This window comes from Diadema antillarum, unplaced genomic scaffold (genome assembly GCF_040938485.1).
Source record: "Diadema antillarum isolate AM-2024a unplaced genomic scaffold, OU_Dant_1.0 seq00001117_RagTag, whole genome shotgun sequence".
Taxonomy (NCBI): Eukaryota; Metazoa; Echinodermata; class Echinoidea; order Diadematoida; family Diadematidae; genus Diadema; species Diadema antillarum.
This window is the reverse complement of record NW_027271931.1, coordinates 470,808-492,016: the sequence shown is the minus strand read 5'-3', so window position 1 is coordinate 492,016 and position 21,209 is coordinate 470,808. Positions and strand designations below refer to the sequence as shown.

Sequence of the window (21,209 nt, the reverse complement as noted above, 5' to 3'; positions counted from 1 at the left end):
CATAACAACAATACTATGTAACACTTGTAAACTGACGTATATAGAATAAAATAAAACGATATTAGAGAGACAGACAGGTGAATATAAACGGATAGATAGAGAAAATGAACTGATAGAGAGAGAGAGAGAGAGAGGGGGGGGGGGGAGGCTGGGCCTAATGGGGGATGGTAATTGGCTTTGTGTAATTTTGTGCCGACTATTATTATTCCAGAAGTGTCGAACGCACTGAAGATAGGGTTTTGTATTTATATTTGTAAAAAATTCTGCAAGCGAAAAGCTCTGAGGAATATGCTCACTTCAGGGGAAATCATCGTCGGCTGCATCAGGTTGTCTGCAGTTCAAAGCAGAAGTTGCCATGGCGATTTTGTTATAGCAAGCCTTATTATAGGCATTCATGCTAGGACAAGTGTTCGACATTTCAACTCAACACGAGAGCTCCGTGACAAGATTTTGGCTTTAATCGCCGATGTTTACAGACTGAATTGGACTCCTCAACCACACCTGTCGAACTAAAACGTCCTTGGATACTAATGGCATATTTTTCTGTAATTCATCAAGTGGATGAATACAGATCCCATTTAGCGGCATGATAGCCCGCCTTATACGTTCGCGCCCAAAATAATGACGAGACTTCTATAAGAAGTTATAATGTGTCCCACCCCTCCCGCCCCATTTGACACCATTTACATTGGTCCATATGGAATGCATATTTGCTTAGGGAATTCCTTTCTTCCATTTGCGAATCTGACCTTGATAATGGAGGGTTGCGAACAACGAGTGGTACATACACAAAGCTCTCATCTTCTCTCCTCGGGAATTCCCTTGGGGAAAATCGCGCAAACAACTGTAACATAGCAGAAAATATAAAAAGCAGCAAAATATTTTTCGCCTTCTCTCCACTTTGAGAAAATGCCCCTTAGTTTGTATGTTTTTTCTCCTTTTCTGCTTTCTTCCTCTTTCTGTAATCAAATAAAGTAATTTGTATGCCAGCATTCTCCTCTGATTGCGCCTAATCTTTGAATTTCGCCAGGTGATGATCAGTGCATACCCCATGGCGAGAGACTGCTAATGGGAGCAGATCAAGTTGGCGTCGAATTTCGGCGTGAATGGAACGTGTGCTACGGATAGATTAGGTGTCGTGTGGAGCAAAAGGGGACATAAACCATGAATAAACCGAATAAGTTACAACTCTGCCTTTGGAATTGAGGATTCTAGGATTAACACATGATAAAGAGAAACTGTTTCTCTGCCTTGCCTTTTCATGCAATAATTATCACACTATTCCCTACATTAGTATACTACTACAAACACGATCTTCTTCGGAAACAATGGAACTTGCCAAAGTTTAGTTTTGAAGATGCAGATAGATCCAAAGGGAAGAAAGAAACAATCACGTGAAATAAGTAATATCATTTATATGCTCCCGAAAATATTTGGTTCCTGTAACTCTGAATTCTTCTTGTTTGTTTTCTTTACCGATGTGATGTGTTTTAATCAATTCACAATAGTAATTATTGATCCACCGTATACTACACCATGCAACTTTGCGGTGTCTTGATAGCGAACGTCCTGCAGTGAATGCGCGGAGGAATATCATCGATAGAGTTCGAGAACAGTTTAGATTTCCCGGACCACATTGACATCCCCTATTTGCTAGAATGATTAATGTCGCATGATCTCACAATGTCATGCTGGATCGTTATCCTTTTCAGAAGAAGCCATTAAGCACTTCGCTCTGCAATCTAAAAAAGAAAGAAAGAAAGAAAAAGAAAAGAATCCTAGCTTAGTTAGGTTTTGTCGCCGCCACAATAGAATTTTTCTATTACCGCCAGCACCTTAAAATATTATGTATTCGACGTGTTCTTGATTTGAGGTTCCTGAATCGATCACTCCACGTAACATTAGAATGATAATAATCTTTTTCTTTTCCATGACATGAACTTTGAGCTTGACTAAAGTGTTTTGTGATTCCTATAATCGGTTTTCTTTGTGTATTCCATGCAGCATTGTGCCAGCGAAATGTGATCGAGAAACATCGTCACATTCCCGTTGTACGCTTTGTGAAAGTGTTGTCCAATCCTAATATCAGCTGCTGCCAATATCTCGCGAAATTCAAATCGGCAGATTACGCAAGATATCTCCCGATATAATCTTTGAACATTTTCTAAAGTCTACATATTGGAAAGTTTCGCCTTTTTGTGCTTGAAGGGCGTGTGAATTTAAAAGAGCAATTAATTCCTTCTTACATCTTTACTCAAGGATTGGTTTTACTGGTTGAGATAAGTACTATATAACTTTGAATGGAAATTGTCGTCTTATCTTTTGGCAGAATTTGTTAATTTACCCGATGCGTTGCTTCTCAGTCGTGCACTAAAAATGAACTCTCAATCATCGTTATAAAGGTTAACTTGAATATACAGCCAACCCCTCCTTCTTGTGAATTTGTATACAAACTATAACGTAATCAAACCTTTTTTAACACATATCATCGCGTATTAGAAAGAGCAAAGATTAATGTCAGCAATATACAGATACTATCCCTATAAAATATAGAAATCAAGGAACTGTCGTTTGTGAAAATAACAAACAACATTAAATCGAGATGCTTACTAAATAAAATAACTTCATAAATTATTTTCTCCCCGCGAGTATGAGTTTAGATGCGGCAATAATATTCCTCGTGTGTATTACTTGCTATGTTTTTTTGTTCAAGATAGTATAAAACAATGACACTCGCATCGTGGCAGACGGGTTATTCTCTAATGCAAGATTATATATGAATATATATATATATATATATATATATATATATATATTCTTTTTTTTCGGCAAGAAATTGCCTCAATAATGTATTGCATTCAGTACATATAGAGTGTAGACAAGAACGTTCGCGTGCATCTTAATTCCTTAAATCTTGGCTCTCGCGAAATGAAAATGCACGCGAACATTTCTGCTTTTTGCAGTATGATTCGTGTCTGAAATTATTATATTTTTGACAGTGTTGTTTACTTCTCTGCCTTCTCTTTGTGGTCCTGCAGGCCGAACGTGTGTCCATACCAGGAGCTCTCTATGGCGGGCCATAGAAGGCCATGTGTGCGGCCGTACACTCGGATGGTAAAAGTGTGGAGACCAAACTGCGGCTACACAAATCAGTGGTGCGTCGGATATGAAAGGAGGTGAGTTAAAAGCAGACAAACAAAACAAACAAACCAACAAACAAACAAACAAAACGCCAGTACGTAAACAGATACAAAGAAAAAGTACACACCCAAGAAAAAAAAATTATGCCGGTAATCAAGATCACGATAACGACTTGGAGAACGCAAATTTGTCAATATTATTATTGGCATATAGGGGAGCACGGAATTCAAGATATCTTTTCGGGGGATGGGTTGGAATTGGACAAAAACTCTCAGGATCCATCTTCTAAATCATATTGTATAAAAAAAGACACCTATGGTATAATATATACTATCTTCATATCTTAAGATGACGGGACAGTGTGTACTGTAGGCCCATTATTATTATGGAGGTTTAGTAGGCCTACAGTTTATCTAATATTTACGCGCAAACTTTTATTTCTATCGCTGATAACCGCTATACAGTTTATAAAATCAATGGCAGATTAACAGTATGGAATGTCTGTGCTCATTGCGGACAAAGGAAAATGTCCTTCGTAAAGGCAGGCTCTAATGTACTCGCCAGGACTCTGAGTGATATCAAGAGAAAATAATGATGAATGATAGCACCGGGTTAATAGCAGTATAGCAATTTGTCTTCTTCATGTGTTCTACTTATCAAACATATTAATAACTATTAACGTTAAAAAGTAGGACTTGATCAGCAAATTGCGGCGCAAACTTTTATAATCCCATTATTGAAATAATTACAATGTATATATCTAGCATATTGTGTACTTACAGCATGCAGGCATGTTGTTATACCAAGAGTAGAGAATGTTTCTGCTCGTTGAGTGACATGCGGCATTCATCCCCTGTCCGATCGAAAGGATTTGAGATCTATATTCAACAAATCATGATACACCCAAGAAAAAAACCCACATCCGTTTCTCTTTTCTTAGAAACTTGTATTATTCCCAGTCACAACAAAGAAAGTGTCTATATATACCTAATGGTTTTGTTACCGCCCATCTTCTCGACAGAAAAATTTAGAAACACTACCTTGAAGTTTAGCCGCCAGCGGGATATTGATAGTTGAAGCGCTTAGTGGAAATCTTCCCCTAATTACATCAATTTTCCTCGTCCTATGTAAGAGGGCTTTGAAAATGAGAAGTCCTCCAGAAAAGTCACGATCACCTCTGCATGGGGTCATGGCCCAAAACCGCAAGTGCCCAAAGACGACCGTTCGCCTCTAGATCTAACGTCATATAGAGGAAATTGAGCTTTCTTCTATTAACTGCTTGTTTTCCTTAAGTCAATTAGCAATCTAAAACATTCAGCAGAAACATATCCCCCTGCGTGTTTTCAGAGTCTGAGTAGTTATTTTTGTTTGACTTTGATGAATATTTCCCTATCTTCTATGCCGCATATCACGTGGTATTATGCCATTCTAGATAACGAACATCCTATACAGCCTGTTAGATTATCTTTATTCGCCGTATCATTAATTCAATTAAAAAATAAGTATTCGAAATCTTAAACTAAATCACATTATAATGCATGGATCGTTGTGTGCGTTGTTGTGCTAACATAATGATCGATATTTTCTTGATCCGTTAACATTTATTTCACGCGCCGAAAACCTTAAGACGCAAAGGAATGATGTCGATTATTATCTAACACGATGTATTTTGAGTGCATTAATGGTGTACATCTAAATCTTATAATAAGGCCTTTTTGTAGCTAGAATATGTAAATTGTCTGAGCTGATTTTACGACTAACATACAGCGAGTGGAAAAAATTATGACGTAATTAATATCTCTTACTTTCACACCGATAGTGCATTCGTTCTGTATTTTGTCCAGTCGTTCATGCTTATCATTGTGCATGTCAGCCAAGAGGTTCTCATGTCAGCTCCGTGTTGCGACTCTTTCTTTATTGAAGAGTTCGGTGCATGAGTGCCGTAACCCACCCACCTGCTGTACCTCTCTAGGCTCTTAGCTCAAAACCGGCCGCCGGTGCCTCCCGTTTCTAGACTGCGTAACAGTTAGTTGAGGTAGGTTAAGCGCAGCTACCTTCCGGTACAACTTTACGAGGTACGTACCCCGTACGGTGCGACTAGTGAACCCAGCCGGCCGGGTAACGGGTAAATGCAGCATGTGTCTCATTGCTGAGCCAGCAAGCGATGTAACAGCGCTCGAACGCCCCTAACAGAACGTTAATTGGTAATTGTGTCCTAAACTTGCAGTATTTCTCTTCCTTAGTGACAAAAAGCAATAACTATCAGAGTTAGATATTGAATCACTTTATCGTTATTGCCCCAATTAACTGTCGCCTTTTTTTTATGTTTACGTTTCAGAACTGCTTACTACACATCGTATCGTATGGTGTACGAACGAACGTACGAAACCAAGTACAAGTGCTGCCATGGTTGGTCAAGGCTAAACGGCGAATCCGGCTGTCAATATCGTAAGTTTCAGTTTTCCTTTGTTCATATTTCTTGGTGGAAGGACGTTCATACAGTAATCAATGTGTGGCACCTGCCTATTTGAAATATATATTGTCACAATTCCAAGACAAACTGCTGACGGACAGCTACCTACGGAGTCGGAGAGCTCTACAATTTTTACAAATAGGCCTACCCGGTAGTCTGCAACCCCCCTTTTTTTTAATTGCCTTCACACTTCTGTATAAAACTCTAAATCTAGGTCTAGCAGACCAGACCTGTGAATGTGATCTTACTCTGCTGAACTTCGTGAAGACAGTAATTTAAACTTGTGTGTCACTCAATTTTTGATGATATTGTTAAGCAAAACATTAAGGTGATCAGTTACAGTCACAGTCATGTGGCATTTATTGAGACTTGAGCTCACCACAAAGTCTTCTTTGTAGTAGATGGGCCCTATAACATAGTTGTCTAGTGGGCCTACTATAGTAAAGGAGCCTGAATTGCCAGCCTCGGGGCTTGTTCCTGGCCAGGCCAGGCCAGGGCTGTAAGACTCCTTCATTGTTGCTTTACAGCAAGACTGTGGGCAAGGGACTCTTGCTTGAGCTAGATCAAATTTAACATAGCCATGTTTCATCCTTCTTGTCCAAGAAGAGCGCCTTGGTTTGATCTTCAGAACTGATAGTGAAATCGGCACGATTTCCTCCATTCGATCAAAACACAATAAGCACAAAGCTTTGAGTCAGCAGGTCAGGCTAGGTTATGTGCTCCATCTTGCCAACAAGAATGGGTGTCCTAGGGTGCCGAGAAATGAACAGTCTAATCTAATTCGGCGACTGACCTGTCCAATCTGAATCAAGACTCACTCTGGCCAAGTAGTTGAGGATTTTGTGACACGTCAGTCACGGTGAGGGACGTAGAAAATTGATTTGATTGGCTCTCTCTTGATAGATATAACAGGGAAAACAAACACAGAGCAAAATGAAAATGGCAAGAAATGAAGGGAAAATCGGATGAAGGAACATCGATATGATGCGATGGCGGCTGGGAGATTGGGAGGTAGCATCGGAAGAGGGGAGAAATGTTGATTATGACAGTGATGGTGATGGGAGCAAAAAGTTGGCATCGTTGGGAAAAGTTTAAGGAGTATTGGCTGGACCCCTCAAAGGAAGTAGAACAAGGTCAGGAAAGAAGGTCAAGGAAGAAGTTGGAAGGAATGTACAATGAGATGGGATGGAGCAGACGAGTAACGAGAGAACACTACGAGTATATTATATTAGAAAGTGTGGATGGGGAAAGAGCTTGTTTTTGTCTTTTTACCGGTATTCATCATGAAAAGATGACGGGACTTGTTTGGGAAGAGAAAGAATGAATTATGAACCACGCCATGACATTCTGCTGTATGTCCCAACTAACTAATCTCATTATGGGTCAACTCAAGTACACATTGGATAAAAAAAAAAATTGCAGACTTGTTTCCGGTGAAGTTGCTGTTTGTTAGGGGGTCCTTGCCAGCTAATCATCATGCCAAACCTGCCTGGACTGCTCCATTCATCACAAAACACAGGGAAGCTATTTCTGTTTAGCAAGCCGATGCAATTTGCATTTTATCAGGGAAACAAATTCATACAGGTGGTCATTCCCTTCCCCAAGGTTTTCTCAAAAGAGGAAAAAAAATTCAACCAAAAAGACCAAAAAACCCCAAACAAATAAAAAACATGCTTTCCCAGAGTCAACATATTGGAAAGAGGTGAAGTTGTCTCTGCCCAAGTTGGACAAAGAAAAGAAATGACAAACAACTGAACTAAAAATATGACCTGCTGTGATGTGATCAGAGGGACTGAAACCATGTTGACTTAAAAATTACCGGGGCTAAATCTCTGGTAGTGACCTCATGACAAGGCAGTCTTTGTGATAATATTTACTTGGACCGAAATAAAGAAAGTAAAAGACCCGACACAGAGGAACAGAAGAAACGGAAGAGAGGATGGGAAGAGTGCCGCAAACACTCCCGCCCAAAATCCAGGCGTAGACCCACCGCCGTACATGTGAAGAGGGATCCTTTCCGTTTTGTCCTGTGACCCGACCCCGCCTTGTCCATCGAGACGTGCGGGAGATGATGTGATGTGTCTGGGCCTTCACATTTCTGGAGGAAGTGTCCGCTGCTTCCCCCCGCCACGGATTATCCGTGCCGGGGAGATTAACGCAGACCCCCCTGTTGCCATGCCCATCGTCATGGCGATACCTATACGCACGTTGATAGCCGCCCAAGTGTAGTTGAGTTCAGTAATGCTTGATTTCCTATTTGCTGTCACGCACACGCAGGAGTGCAGATGAGATGCAGTAGAGCTGAAATCAAAAGTTTAGGTTTCTTCAATTTTACAGTTCGTTGAGACTCAATTACTGTTTATCAAATAGCTCATAATCAATTTATGCGTAGTGGAACATTGTATAAACTTTTACATAGAAATGTGTTAAGTATGACTTCTAAGTGTACTGTATCTGCTGATTATCAATAATAACATTTGATGCTTTCCAGGATCTTCTGATGTAAATATCACAAAACGGTGTTATTAATTGTTGCAACAATATTATGAAGGTTGCAAAAGTATGAACAATCTGCTCAAGCTAAAGCAAGTCATTGGTTTTAAGGTTTGCAAGCATCTTATACTCGATTTGATATGATGAAAATTTTGCATAGAAGTAATAGGGAACTCAGTATCTCTTTCAATGGTAAGTGTCTGCTTTTTGGAATGCTGATGGCAGTAAAGGCTCAATAATTCCTCAAACCTTCAACTGATTTTGCTTCTCAGAGATGCAGGCTACCTTGTTTCTCCTTTTGGTCAGTTACTCTTTGCCATCTCTCTCTCTGTGCAAACCCTCTCTCTTTCTTACCTTCAGGTGGTGAAACCTCGCATAGAGTTTCTGTTTTTCTGAATATTAGCATTGATACTGTATATTGTTCTTTTAAATCCCCCTCTCTCCCTCTGGCTTGTTGTCCATTGACTGTCACTTTAAATCCAATTCTATCTCCCCCGCTACCTCTACAAATACCACCCTCTTTTTGTATGATGGAGCATCTATTTTAAGTTTCTGTCATTACCGCTGGTAACTGCTCAGCATAGAATGCCAATACTACTTCAAAGTGGAGGTCCAGAGAGGGGTTAAAAGCAAGGTGACGCTACCTTGTGTTTTCTCCTTGAACCATTGAGGACAGACTGACTTTGCTACAACACGCATTTCCCACAGACCCCTACCGGAGTATAGTCGGGACTCATCCTCAATGGGTTTTGAAAGGGCTACTCTGAGTTCTGTTCGATAAGAACAGATGTTATCAATAGCATTTGGCATCCAGGATTGGCCAGTCTGCTGCATTGCTAGCATCATTAATTTCCGTCCACCGAGCGCACTTTGGTGCCATTGTTGTTTCATTCCGTTTGTATTTCATAGACCCCTTTGTCACGGCCTCATATGCCAGCTGAATCTGCATCTTTTGTGATGCATCAATACTAGTCTTGTCTCTTTCCAATTTGACAACAAAGCAGTGAAGATGAAAGACAAATGCAACATCACATGCCAGTAAAACAGCTCACTTTATAGAATTCACTTTTTATTAGCCTTATATTGCAGTTGTCGACAGCTTGCTGGCTGAGTGGAAGTTTCATACATTATTCATAAATATATCAATATTTTTGTCTCATATGGCCCATCTTCAATGGGTTAAATTTGATGATCAAACTTTTTAGAAGGACTCTTTGTTTTGTATTTATAATCTCTAATAGCTCTGTATTTAACAATTTATAAGAATAGTGATCACAGAGCCATAATATTGTTCATCACTTGAGTACTTTTAGTCCTTACATTGCCATAATTTGGAGTGAAATCATTATCTTGTTGTCTTTTGTTACCGTGATAGATGATTTTAAAAGAAGTGGAAAGGAAATGTTGTTCTGAACACATCATTGTCAGTGTTCCTTTATTGATGTAAGTACTATACAGCTATATCCAGTTTGTTAGAGAGAGTCTACAGTGCAGAAAGACGGAACATTTTGAACTCTGTGTTAGTGTCTATGATGCACCACATTTAGAATAAAGTACAAGCCTCAATATTGGCAGTACTATGAAGAACCAATGTGGGGAAAAAAATTGTGAGCTTGTGTGAAGAAATTCTCTTGTGTTGCATACTCTATGCCCTATGCTCTTTCCAGGCTGAAATGATTGGTCTTTCATCACATGTTGAAAATATATGACATCCTGCTCGGCTCTTTTTGCTAAGCCCTCCCAAACTAGATCCAGATGTCTGGGAAAGAGCCTGAAACTAATCCCCACCTTCTCCCACAGCCGGGAGTTCCATTTTTTTGCGAAAATAGGCAGTAATTTGGGGGAAAATGATGGAATATTGCACGGTCTGTTGCCTGTGCAAATACACGCGATAGAAGTGGTATTTTTGTTCCATCAAGAAGAGAAAATAGAAGGAATTAGAACAGATTGCAACTGTAGTTACCATGGTGAAAGGTCCTATTATGACCCTCTTTCAATCCGTGAGAAGTATGAATGTGGCAGATATTGAAAAGCTGGATATTGAGACCTACCCCCTCTCTGTGGTACATACTAGCATTGAGGTAGACCAAGGAGGTATGAGAGACCTGTCAATGGTGAAACTATAAGAGACTTCACTCGTTAAAAAGTACTGCACAGGAATTTGCACAGCTATTTGTCTGTTCTCATCAAGACAATGCAGTAATTTGTAGAATTTTTTTTAATTAAAGCACAAATCAGAGCTGAGACATGTAGGGCGAGTTCAGGGATCTGTCACCATTCAGCCAAAAATCAGGTCAAAAGTAGTTCTGCGGATGGTGATATATGTATTAGCCAGAGGGTTAGGTATTGATGTATCAAAACACATAGATCTAATTTCTAAACAAGGTTTCACTGTCTCTATGAGGGAATGCGTGGTACCAGTACAAATACTCTCACAGTGTAAAGGGCTTTTTACACTTGTAAAATTTTGCTTAGCCCCGGACCAACGGTGGGGCTAAGGGGGGGCCTTAGCCCCACCGTTGGTACGGGACTATCCTTAGCCCACTTTCTGTTTACTCTCGTTTTTGCCAAAGTGGGCTAGCCCCACCGATAGTACGATACTATCTGGCCCTGCAAAATAGCAGGGGTTAGCACCGCAATTGCGGTGCCAAGCAAGTGAGTGTAAACAGAAAGAAAAAATAATCCTGGGCTAAGCTACGGAGACGAAGTCCGACCCTCACTGACCAATCAGAAACGAGGTAATCAAGTGCTGCCGGTGCGTGCGTGTACGTGTACAGTACACAGCGTAATTATGAATATTCATGTGGTTTGGAAAGTCCAGGGCTAAGAAATGATACGAGTGTAAAAAGGTCAGTTTTCTCCTTAGCCCTGGACAAGAGATAGTACGGGACTAATTGGCGAGTGTAAAAAGCTGAAAAAATTGGTACGGGACTAACGATAGTCCTGGGTCAGAGAAAGTCCGGGGTTAAGAAACGCAAGTGTAAAAAGCCCTTAAGTCTTCTATCACAAGGCACATTTTGTAGCACTTGAAAATACTTGAGATTGCACTTGTTCCATTCACACATGCCAAATCTTTGCTGGAATCAAATATGAAGATAGTTTCTTTCTTCTTTTGTAATACAAACTCTCACAAAAGATTGATTGTGTCTATTTTCCCACCACAATCTATTTTTTTTTCTCCCCTTGTAGCCATGACTCGTTCTTGAATGGGTGATGCGGTGAATCGTAATTAGTTTAGGAAGTGGGGGCCCCGAGAATACTCTGGTGGTCACGATAATTGCTGATATGGGGAAAGAGATGGCGTGGCGATGAGAATAGATATGCTTTCAATTCCACAATGAAAGAAAAAAGACAGACCTACACGGGCAAAAAGAGAAAAATCAAATCTAGAAATGACGGATGACTCGCAGGCAAGCTGAAGGCACCATACTGTCTATGGCGTGATATTGCATTCCATACTTTATTCAAGTTCAAGTACGAGTGTCAATCCCAGGAATGGTTCTCTTTGACTTTTCACTCCCTCTTGCTTACCTGTTGCTCTCTTTCCCTTTGCGAATACCTCCTGCTGTTCAGAGCAAGGCTAAGTCATAGTCTTCAGTCCAGGTGTTTCTATTTTTGCCCTCTCGTATTTGTTTTCCTCAACAATCTACCCCTAACACTTACTGATAAAGAAGCATGTCAAAAATTAACCCTTTGTGTGCTTTAAGTGGCGAACTGTACAGAAAACCCCATAGTGTCATTGTACACACTGTCCAAATCCCGGAAAGAGAGGGGGTAAAGTTGAGATTTTACGAGTATTAATCCTTGTCCTACAAGGTGCTGGAAGCCCAATAGACTCTGCCGAGACATACTTGCTTCCCATAGATAAATGTGTTAGTTGCCTGAATGATACAACCTAGTGTTGGTCAACTAGCTCTCGAGGAAGTTCATTGTTTCATTTCAAGTTTGACTTGCAACTAAGTTTAAATAGACTGCAGGATAAAATTGCATGTACTTGACTCGATCCCTAGTACTATATTTTCATTCATCTAGCATATCCGTATTATAAACAAGCTGGGGGGGGGGGGCAGTGTGCAACTGTTTGCCTGCTGACAGGAGAGAATTCAGGGAAAGGATGAGATCTCAGCAGAGACCACATCCTGGTAGGAACCTCCCTGGATGATGTCAGCCCTTCTTAAGAGAGTCTCAGTAGAGTACAGTTTATTCAGCAGCAAACCAGGGGAATGGTACAGATAACTTTAATAGTCTATTAACCCGTTAAAGGACAAGTCTCGAGTATACTCGGGCAATTGTCTATGGGAAATGCGTGTTGTAGCAAAATCAGTCCGTCATCAACGGGTTAATCGCTGTCGATTCAGCAGCTCTCTTCGAAAATATTTAGCCGAATGATATCCTTTGCATTGCGATACCAAGGGCTCTGTGTACATATGACACTTTAGATACAGTAGCATAAATCCTGTACAGTGGTTGGTTCCTGTACCCTGCTGGTGAAGGGAGGAAATTGCGCTTCATGGATCTGATATCTGATTTCAAAATTTGGAGTGACTCTTATTCCGAAGATTTATCAGTTTGGGCAAAGAATATGATAGGAATGCTCAGTATTGTGATATTGCACAGAAATATATATTTATGCTTCCTCAAATTCATAGAATGGTATGAGCCCAAGTGTGTGAGCATTAGCAAATTTGCAGCAATGGAAATGCAGAGATAGAAACATAGATGAAATTGCATCTTGCTGGAAAGCGAGTGAGCATGGTTGATGTGGTTAAGTCGAACTGGAGTAAATATAGATGGAAAAAAGAAGGAGAGAGAGGAGGAAGAGGAAGAACAAAATCAAGAGCTGAAAGATGCAAGTAATTCTGCTTTCTTCTTTCAAGGGACTAATACTAATTTGAGGACAGGGTTATTTACAGACTTTGCAACAGCACATATATTGGTATCGTGAGTGTTTTAAAATGTAATCAAACCTCTGGCGTAGTGGCTGCATTAGAGGTTGATGCCGTGGAAAATCTCCCAAATTAGATGGATGTCTATCTCTCTCCCGCAGCTGGGGAGAGAGTGCAAAAACCAAAGACTTGATGACTGGGCATATTGTGAGTCAAGAAAGCATTATTGGGAATATCTTTGGGCATAGTGCTTCTTGCATCAGATCATTTTTTTTTGTGTGCATGACATCAATCTTTGCATTGCTTTTCACCAATCAGTGAATTTGCGATATGACATTTCCGTGACGTAATGGGACAAAGTAACCCCCTTCAAAAAACAAAAACAAAACAAAACAAAAAACAAACAAACATAAAAAGCAAAGTAAGAAATGTGACAGATCCATCATATCCCAACTCTACAAAAATAAACCAAACAAACCTAAAGATGAGAGAGGGAGAGAGAAAAAAAGATATGCTCTGTACATATTTTGTATTACTGTGGGTTATATGTAATGTCATATAATCCTCTGGAAATCTGTAAGTGCGTTTTAAAAGATTATGCACAACCTGGTGACTTGGCACAAACTTAAAAGGGAACTGTCACCAAATTATCATATTATCTTCATTTTTCAAGCCTTTATTGTTGTCCTGTAATCCTATATCTGTGGTAGCAGAGAGCTTTAATGCCTTTTGCAGAGTAGAATTGGAAAAGATGGGAACAGATATAAAATTGAAATAATTTCTGTACTTGTCAAACTTGCTGGTACAGTTTTTCCCTTTCCCCATTCAAGGGTAAAGAAATAATTCTTGGTAGTGACTTTTATGATACTGGAAACACAGGTAAAGCTCTTTGTTTGTGTTTGTGTGTGTATCTGCATTGGTTTGTAAAATGAGGGAAAAGAAAATGAAAAGAAACTGAGTACCAGGTATTTAAATCAGTTACAATATCATGACTCATTTATTTGATCCCAGCCTACATAGGAAGTGCATTTAAACTTTTAATAATTACAAATACGTTCCATTTCATTTGACCTCTGCTTCATTTCCATGTTTCTGTGCTAATTGTAATCCTTCTGCCATTTATTCATGGTCATGGCTTATTTACACAAGCATTATTATCATTATTTGTTCTTTAATCAAGGAGATGATTACGATTTTTTTCCTCAAAAAGCACCTTCAATGCCTGCAGCTCTTGAACAGCTCTTGGATGATTCGCACTAGCGCCTTTTCTTGGTTAAATTCACGCTCGGGCTCCCTCGTGTCGTGAGGCTGTTTGCGCAATCAACCGTATGCACTGCGTGGTCGACCATTTTTGCGTGGTCGACCATTTTTGCGTGGTCGACCGGTCGACTTTCGCGGTCTCCTTCGTGACCCCATGTGGGTGACCTGTTTGATTCCGGCGGTCCACATCTAAAACTTTTCGAGTGGGCTAACCGCCTGTCAATCACTCAATATTAGTTTTGATGGACTCATATAGTGGGCGTCATCACTTTATATATTGCCGTGGTATGCACTGCAATGATTTATTAGAGACCAGATGCACAGCTATCGAGGGAATTTATACCCCCAACTTGATTTCAGTTCGAGTGCTGCATAGTTTTTCTTGCTTTGAAATTGTACAATGCAGATAGTTTGTGAAAGGCCTGTAGTAAGGCCATGCTAAAAGTAATTTTTTTTTGCTTTTTAAATTCTGGTGATTGAGTTAACCCCCGTGTTGTTGAAAGCATCATCCTAATTCTGAGCATTTATTGCAGGAAATCTGGTAGATTTCAACATGGGTGACACAGTTGTGACTAGATACATCTCTGCCAGCCGTTCCCCCTCCCCCTCCCCCCCTCCCCCCTCCCCCCTCCCCCACCTAAATTCTGATTATACAGTATTGCATTTGCAGATGAATCTGGAGAAATGTCAAACTGCGACATTCTGCCAGCAGCAGCATTTTGCCAGCAATTTGTTACTTCATTTATCAATTTGCTGCTACCAGTGATGGATTATCATTTTGAATGTTAACCTGTCCAGGCCAAATTAAAGTACGTGAAATGCAATGAGATGCCATGAACCTAGTATGTGTTCTAGATAGTTTGTTTTAATCCCTAGAAAATAAAATAACATCAACAACACACGCAGCTATTTATAGGTTAATCAGAAGACTTGATGTTGGGAAAGGGTGTAATGTCCTCAAAGAAAAAAAAGACAAACAGCCAAACATGGCCAACTTTGACAGTATCAGTGTGGTCTAGAATGTGTTGCTTTAAATAATGAGTTTCACAATATAGAATTTTAGTAGGTTACAGCCACTGCGTAGTGAATTGCAGCTATTCTGTTGTAAACATGTTTTGTTCTAAAATACCAAAAGGAAACGGCAATGTGTCTTTTTTTTTTCCCAAAATGTCTCTCTCTTTTTTTTCAGGGGAAGGATGAAGAGAGAATATATGCACACGGTAGTCACCCCTTAGTGTAATTTTCTTGCCATTAGAATGTAAATGACCCGCTCAGAGCTCGGAAACGCAAACAAACGGGGCTCTTTAAACTTTTCCTGGCAAACACCTACTTCAGGGCGTCCAGACAAAACTCTTCTTGTCTGCCGGCCCCCTCTATACCGACCCAAAGACGTCACGAAAATTCAAATCGTCCTCCTCGCCTATTTGGCTCCCAGTCCTAGATCAACAGTTTGGCATCTGCCTCAGCATACAGTACATCCATGCTGACTGTCCAGTGCATATTATATCTGTTGCGTACATACCAAGTTGCCGCACTTGTGTGATGACTTGGCATTTCAAGAGGCACCTCATACCCCCTTGTACCCCATGTGGCTTCTTGAGTCAAGAACCTGATTTCACTGCAACTTTTAAGAGCTAAGAAGCTTTAAGAAATCTCCAGAATCAAGCACTCTGTGCCTCCCAGTGATGGGGGAACAAACATGAGTAAGAGAACTTTGTATTAGAAGTAGAAATGAGCTCATCCCTGGAAATTTGATGTATAAGGAGATTCCATGAAGAAGGTATTTGGATGTGATGACACAGCAGTGGCGGATCCAGAGGGGGGCGCAGCCGGCGCACGCCCCCCTTTATTTTTCGTTTAAAACAAAAGAAATAAAAAGAAAAAAATGAAATTAAACCCGGAAGTGGTACTAGAAATATTAGTTGCGCCCCCCCCTTTACAGAATTCCTGGATCCGCCCCTGCACAGGGTCAAAAGCCAAAAGCCAAAAGCCCCCCCCCCCCAAAAAAAAAACAACAACAACAACAACAAACAAACAAACAAACAAACAAACAACAACCAAAAAGCAAACAAAAACAACAAAACAAATAAAACAAGTATAAAGCATTATGAAATGATTTCTCCGAACATTACAAAATGACAAGTCAAATCAAAATGATAGAGCTAATTTGTACACTGTGCAAACCACAAGACTATTGTTTTAGATGTAAGGAATTTATTTGAACATAAGGAAAATAATCATACCTCAAAGTGGTGAATACCAGAATGTGTGAAATGCAATTAAACTATAAAGAGCACCCAGGGAAACAGCACATCAACAGAGAGACTGGAAAGAAGGATATGAAAAATAGATGTTGTTTTTAGTATCTAGTCCTTCCAAAACTTATCAATTTATACCAGTGGTAATGGGAAGTGGATGTACCACAGTGTCACGTTAACCCTTTTGGAATTTAAAACATATTGGATATTTTTATATTGAAAGCATGTATTTTATAGGTTTTTGACAAGTGAAATTAGAAAATATTAAAAAAGTTGAGAGAGAGAGAGAGAGAGAGAGAGAGAGCAAAAGAGGAAATGGGGAAAAAAGAGAGATGGGAAGAGAGATTTGTAACAGGAAAGTATTACTGAAATGCCTTGATTGTCTTGCCCACAGACAAAGATGTGAAAGGGTTGAGTTAATCCTTTAAAGAGAGATTAAAGATGAAATTAGCTAGTGTGAGAGATGAGGATTAGAATTTAAAAGCAGTGCATTCATGCTCAAAGAAAATACGTAGTACTCTCTAAAAAAAAATCGAGTGAAAATTTTCACTCTAAAAAGAGTGAATACAAAAAAAGAGTGAATTTTGAGTGAAATTGGAGTGAATTTTGAGTGAAAATGCTCATTTTCACTCATTTTGGAGTGACGTCAGGGATCACTTGAAGATTTTGGAGTGATCCCTGACATCACTCCAAAATGAGTGAAAATGAACATTTTCACCCAAAATTCACTCCAATTTCACTCAAAATTCACTCTTTTTTTGTATTCACTCTTTTAAGAGTGAATATTTTCACTCGATTTTTTTAGAGAGTAGGAGAGGACATAACTAAATTAGGAAAATGAAGAGGAGATCAGAAAGTGGAGATTAAAAGCACTCAAAGGAAAAAAAAATGAAATGTGGGGGTTTGAGAGATTGTGAGTAAAAGAAAGAATAGAATAGTAGAGAAAAGGGACTTTAAAGTATGGCCAGTGAGATGAATTTGCCAGGTATATGTAAGTTGTGTTTCTTCACACATTAGCTACAATGTGGCTCTATTTTTATCATTCCAAGGGGCTAGAACACATTCTGCAATGTATGCTTGGGACCTGTAAGTGAACTATCGCGTGTACACTATGAGTGTGCCCTTTGAAACGTAGTAATACCTATTTCTTTTCCTCACTCTTTTTTTTTTTTTGCACAAAATTCAGGCTTCAAATTGTACAGAACAATTGTCACTTCTTGAGCTGTTAGGTAAATACCCGAGTATTGGCGACAAATGGGCGTGGGGTAAATGTTTGTGCAGGCTTAGGGCTTCCTTTGCTCGGGCAAGAGGAAGAAAGACGATGGCATCCATACCTGCAGAGCAGAGAAGTAAAGGGAGATGGATGGACATCAAGGGAGAGGCTTACAAAGGGGCATTTATGCCATAAGAAATAATAAGAAGAGCTAGGGAATATCATTTGGGGGGGGGGGGAGGGGAGGGGATAAAGGTGGGGGGGGGGTAAAGAGATGGGGCAGAAGGAGATAAAAGGGAAGGAAAGAGAAAAAGATGGAGATGGGACAGTAGGAATGAATGACGGATTGGGTGGGGGGATGGGAGAAGAGGGGGACAGAAGCCAGAGAAAAAGCTGGAGTGCCTAGGGTGGGGGGGGGGGGTGGGAGGATACAGAGTTCCCATTGTATGTACGCAGATATTGGCACATTCCCTAGTTTGATATTTCAACTCCCACCCCCCAACCCCATGCATTTTGAGTAAGGACCAACCTTGTTCCTGTATAGTAAAAGGTTTAATCTCAATTTGTTCATCTAATCCCCTCCCCTAAGCTTGACTAAGGCCGCTGTATAGGCTATGATCTAGTGTTGATTTAGAAAAAAAAAAAAAAGGATCAAGCATTATATCATCTGAATGAAGTACCTTGTCAAGCTGTGAGCAATTTACACATTGTTGCAGTTCTCTTTGAATTCTCTGTAAATCTGCACACTGGTTGTTAGCATTATAGTTTGTAGCTTCCATTAATTCTAAGACAGTATATTCGTGATTGACCCTCAGTACTCAATGTCACCACCACCTCTTTAATAGCTGAAGGGCGAGTTAGAAATGATGGCAGCTATTTTTAGCTCATAATGTATACTCACTGAATTTCACATTTATACATTTTGTGAGTTCCGTTGGTGTCGAAAGTGCCCATTGAAGTGTCAGTAAAATTGGTTCTCTAACTTATGTTCCATATATCTGCTTCTATAGTTGAAGATCCCTGACTATACCTTCAATAATACTTTTATGTTTGCCAGCATACAATATTTTCTGTCTCAACTTACAACTATGTTCCTACCTGGGATGGTGGTGGGGTTCCTGTGTTTGTAGTGGGGTGGAGGGGGGGGGGGGGAGGAAGGGGTAGAATTGTACTCTTATACCCCCTAGCTATACCACTGACTGTGAGTACAGCTTGTTAGTTGCTGGAAAGTATAATCTCAAGAAAGCGGAGGATAGAGAAAGACAGACAAACATTTAGACTCATGTACGGACAGAGAAAAAAAAACAGAACTGTGATTGGCCTGGGGCAAAGTAAGACCAAGTGTCTGCAATTTATGAAATCTCTTCAAATATGTGGTTGCAAAAAAAGGAAGCTCATTGGGCTCGGTCTGCTGATTGCGTGACCGCTGTAACCCATTGTGTTCCCGGCAGAAACCGGCAGAGAAAGAAACCCATTGTTCGCAACAAATTGTCACCTCTTAACACTAAAAAAAAAAAAAGAGAAAAAAAAAGTTGTGGAGGGATGAATGTGAAAAGTGTGAAAAAGCTTCCTCTGAACTAACACCTTGCGTGATTGGTTGACAAACTGAAGTGTTATACTTCGCAACTCATTCACTTTTTTTAAATTTTTAACTTTTTAACATGTGTGTTGCTGGCAATTGACATCTCTGTTGCTTGTTTTGAGTAGATAGAGCAGATAAGATCTGTATAGTACAGGGGCCGGAACCACGGCAAGTCGTTATGAATGCAAATTTATGAAAGAGTTGAGAACTGCAGAAAGCCCAGAAGGTCACAAATGTAAGAAATGACAAAGTTTAGAGACAACGTGTTGAAAATCTTGAGATCTGAATTACGGCTTTTCGTAATGAACCAGTCTACACTGCAGAGACTTTATGAGTGTGATGAGCTGAGAGGCAGAAGGTCATATCTCTTGTGAATTTTGTTTGATCTCTCAGAGTGGGCTGTTTCTGGAGTCGGTTGATTTTAACATTTTCTCAGGACATTACTCATACAGAAGCAATTAAGTCTGTCCTCAATTCTAGCTCGGAAAGTTGGTGTGCTTGCACAGTACAGATGTTTGTCGTGCGCATTTAAGATTAAAAAGAGAAATAACATACACACACATGCACATACCACACCACCCACAAAAACATGTGCACAAAAGAAAAAATCAACAACAAAGCAAAAATGAAACGAGACGGAAAGATGCCCATCGAACTGTGACTTGACAAGTGAATTTACCAGCTTGCATCTACTCATAGAAATGCTCCTCATAGCAACAAAAGAATGTGGCGTTAAGTGTTATTTTCTCTAATGGTGCCAAGTGTGGATTTGCCCATGTGACAGACAGTTTACACAGCAATTCAGACAGTGAAGATGGAGATTCTTGTAATATCTATAGGCAGAGGGAAGTAATCTATCATATCCCGTCTAGAATGTCAATCTCGGTAATCACTCATCTTTCTGTATTGTTCTTTGTTGAGGCTTAAAACTGGAAAATGACATATTTACACACATTCCTACTACTCAGTTTGATGTAAGATTCGGATTGATTGGAGAACATACAAATGACATGCCAGTGCACACAAAACAGCAACAAAAAGTGTACACTTGAACAGAGAAGTTTTAGTCAATAATTATACATCAAGTGATTCCAGATTTTGGAGTCTGTGAACTTGTTTGACACCCTTTAAAAAAGTGAGTGGTTAGACCTACTTAACTGCAAATTCCGCAGAGTTCATGATCCAGAAAACCTCGGCTTTTTTGTCGGCTAAATTAATTGGAAAAACTCCTCTGTGAAGTGATTGCAGATGCTCGCTGCTTTTTCTACCACTGAAGAAAGAATAATGGGGAAGGAAAGAAAGAATTTTTGGTTAGGCTTTTTGTAAAGTTTCTCAATGACTTCCTGATGGGGAAAAAAGTATCTCTATCAGGTGCACAATTCGTATGTTAATAATGATTAAGCCGCACAAAATTCAAACACATCTGGATGTGATGGGTAGATGAAAAAGCACCAAGAGTTTTAATAGTTCTTTGTGTGCCGAGTGCAGAGCTAGTACAAAGAATAATGTTGTGTGCACTGAAGGAATATTGAAGCTGCAAAATTTGCACATCCAGCCAGCTATGGCTTATCTGCTCTTGGATAGTAATGGGGTTAGTGTGTGTGTGTGGGGGGGGGGGGGGGGGGGAGGGGCGATATTTGAAAATAGGGATCTCAAGTATAACTTACATATCATTTTGTAGTGCACCATGTAGAATTACCATCATAGATGTTGCCAGTAAAAAGAAATATAAATGATATTGGAAGCATTCTTGATCGTATCGGGGCAATTACCCCCCCCCCCCTCGACTAAATACTGGTTAGTGGTAAGGTTAGAGTAAGGATTAGGGTTAGGGTTAGGTTTAGGGTTAGGAGTTTGGGTTAGGGTTAGGATTAGGTTAAGGATTAGGATTAGGATTAGGGCC

At 39.9% G+C, this 21,209-nt stretch overlaps 1 protein-coding gene across 1 annotated transcript in view; it reads left to right on the top strand.

The window, feature by feature from the left end:
* Window positions 1-21,209, top strand: part of LOC139743862 (uncharacterized) — a 242,529-nt gene that overhangs the window by 32,713 nt on the left and 188,607 nt on the right. Inside the window, exons 2-3 of the mRNA XM_071654325.1 lie at window positions 3,039-3,176; window positions 5,480-5,589. Of these exons, the coding sequence (XP_071510426.1) occupies window positions 3,039-3,176; window positions 5,480-5,589 (248 nt within the window). The remainder of the gene's footprint in view (window positions 1-3,038; window positions 3,177-5,479; window positions 5,590-21,209) is intronic.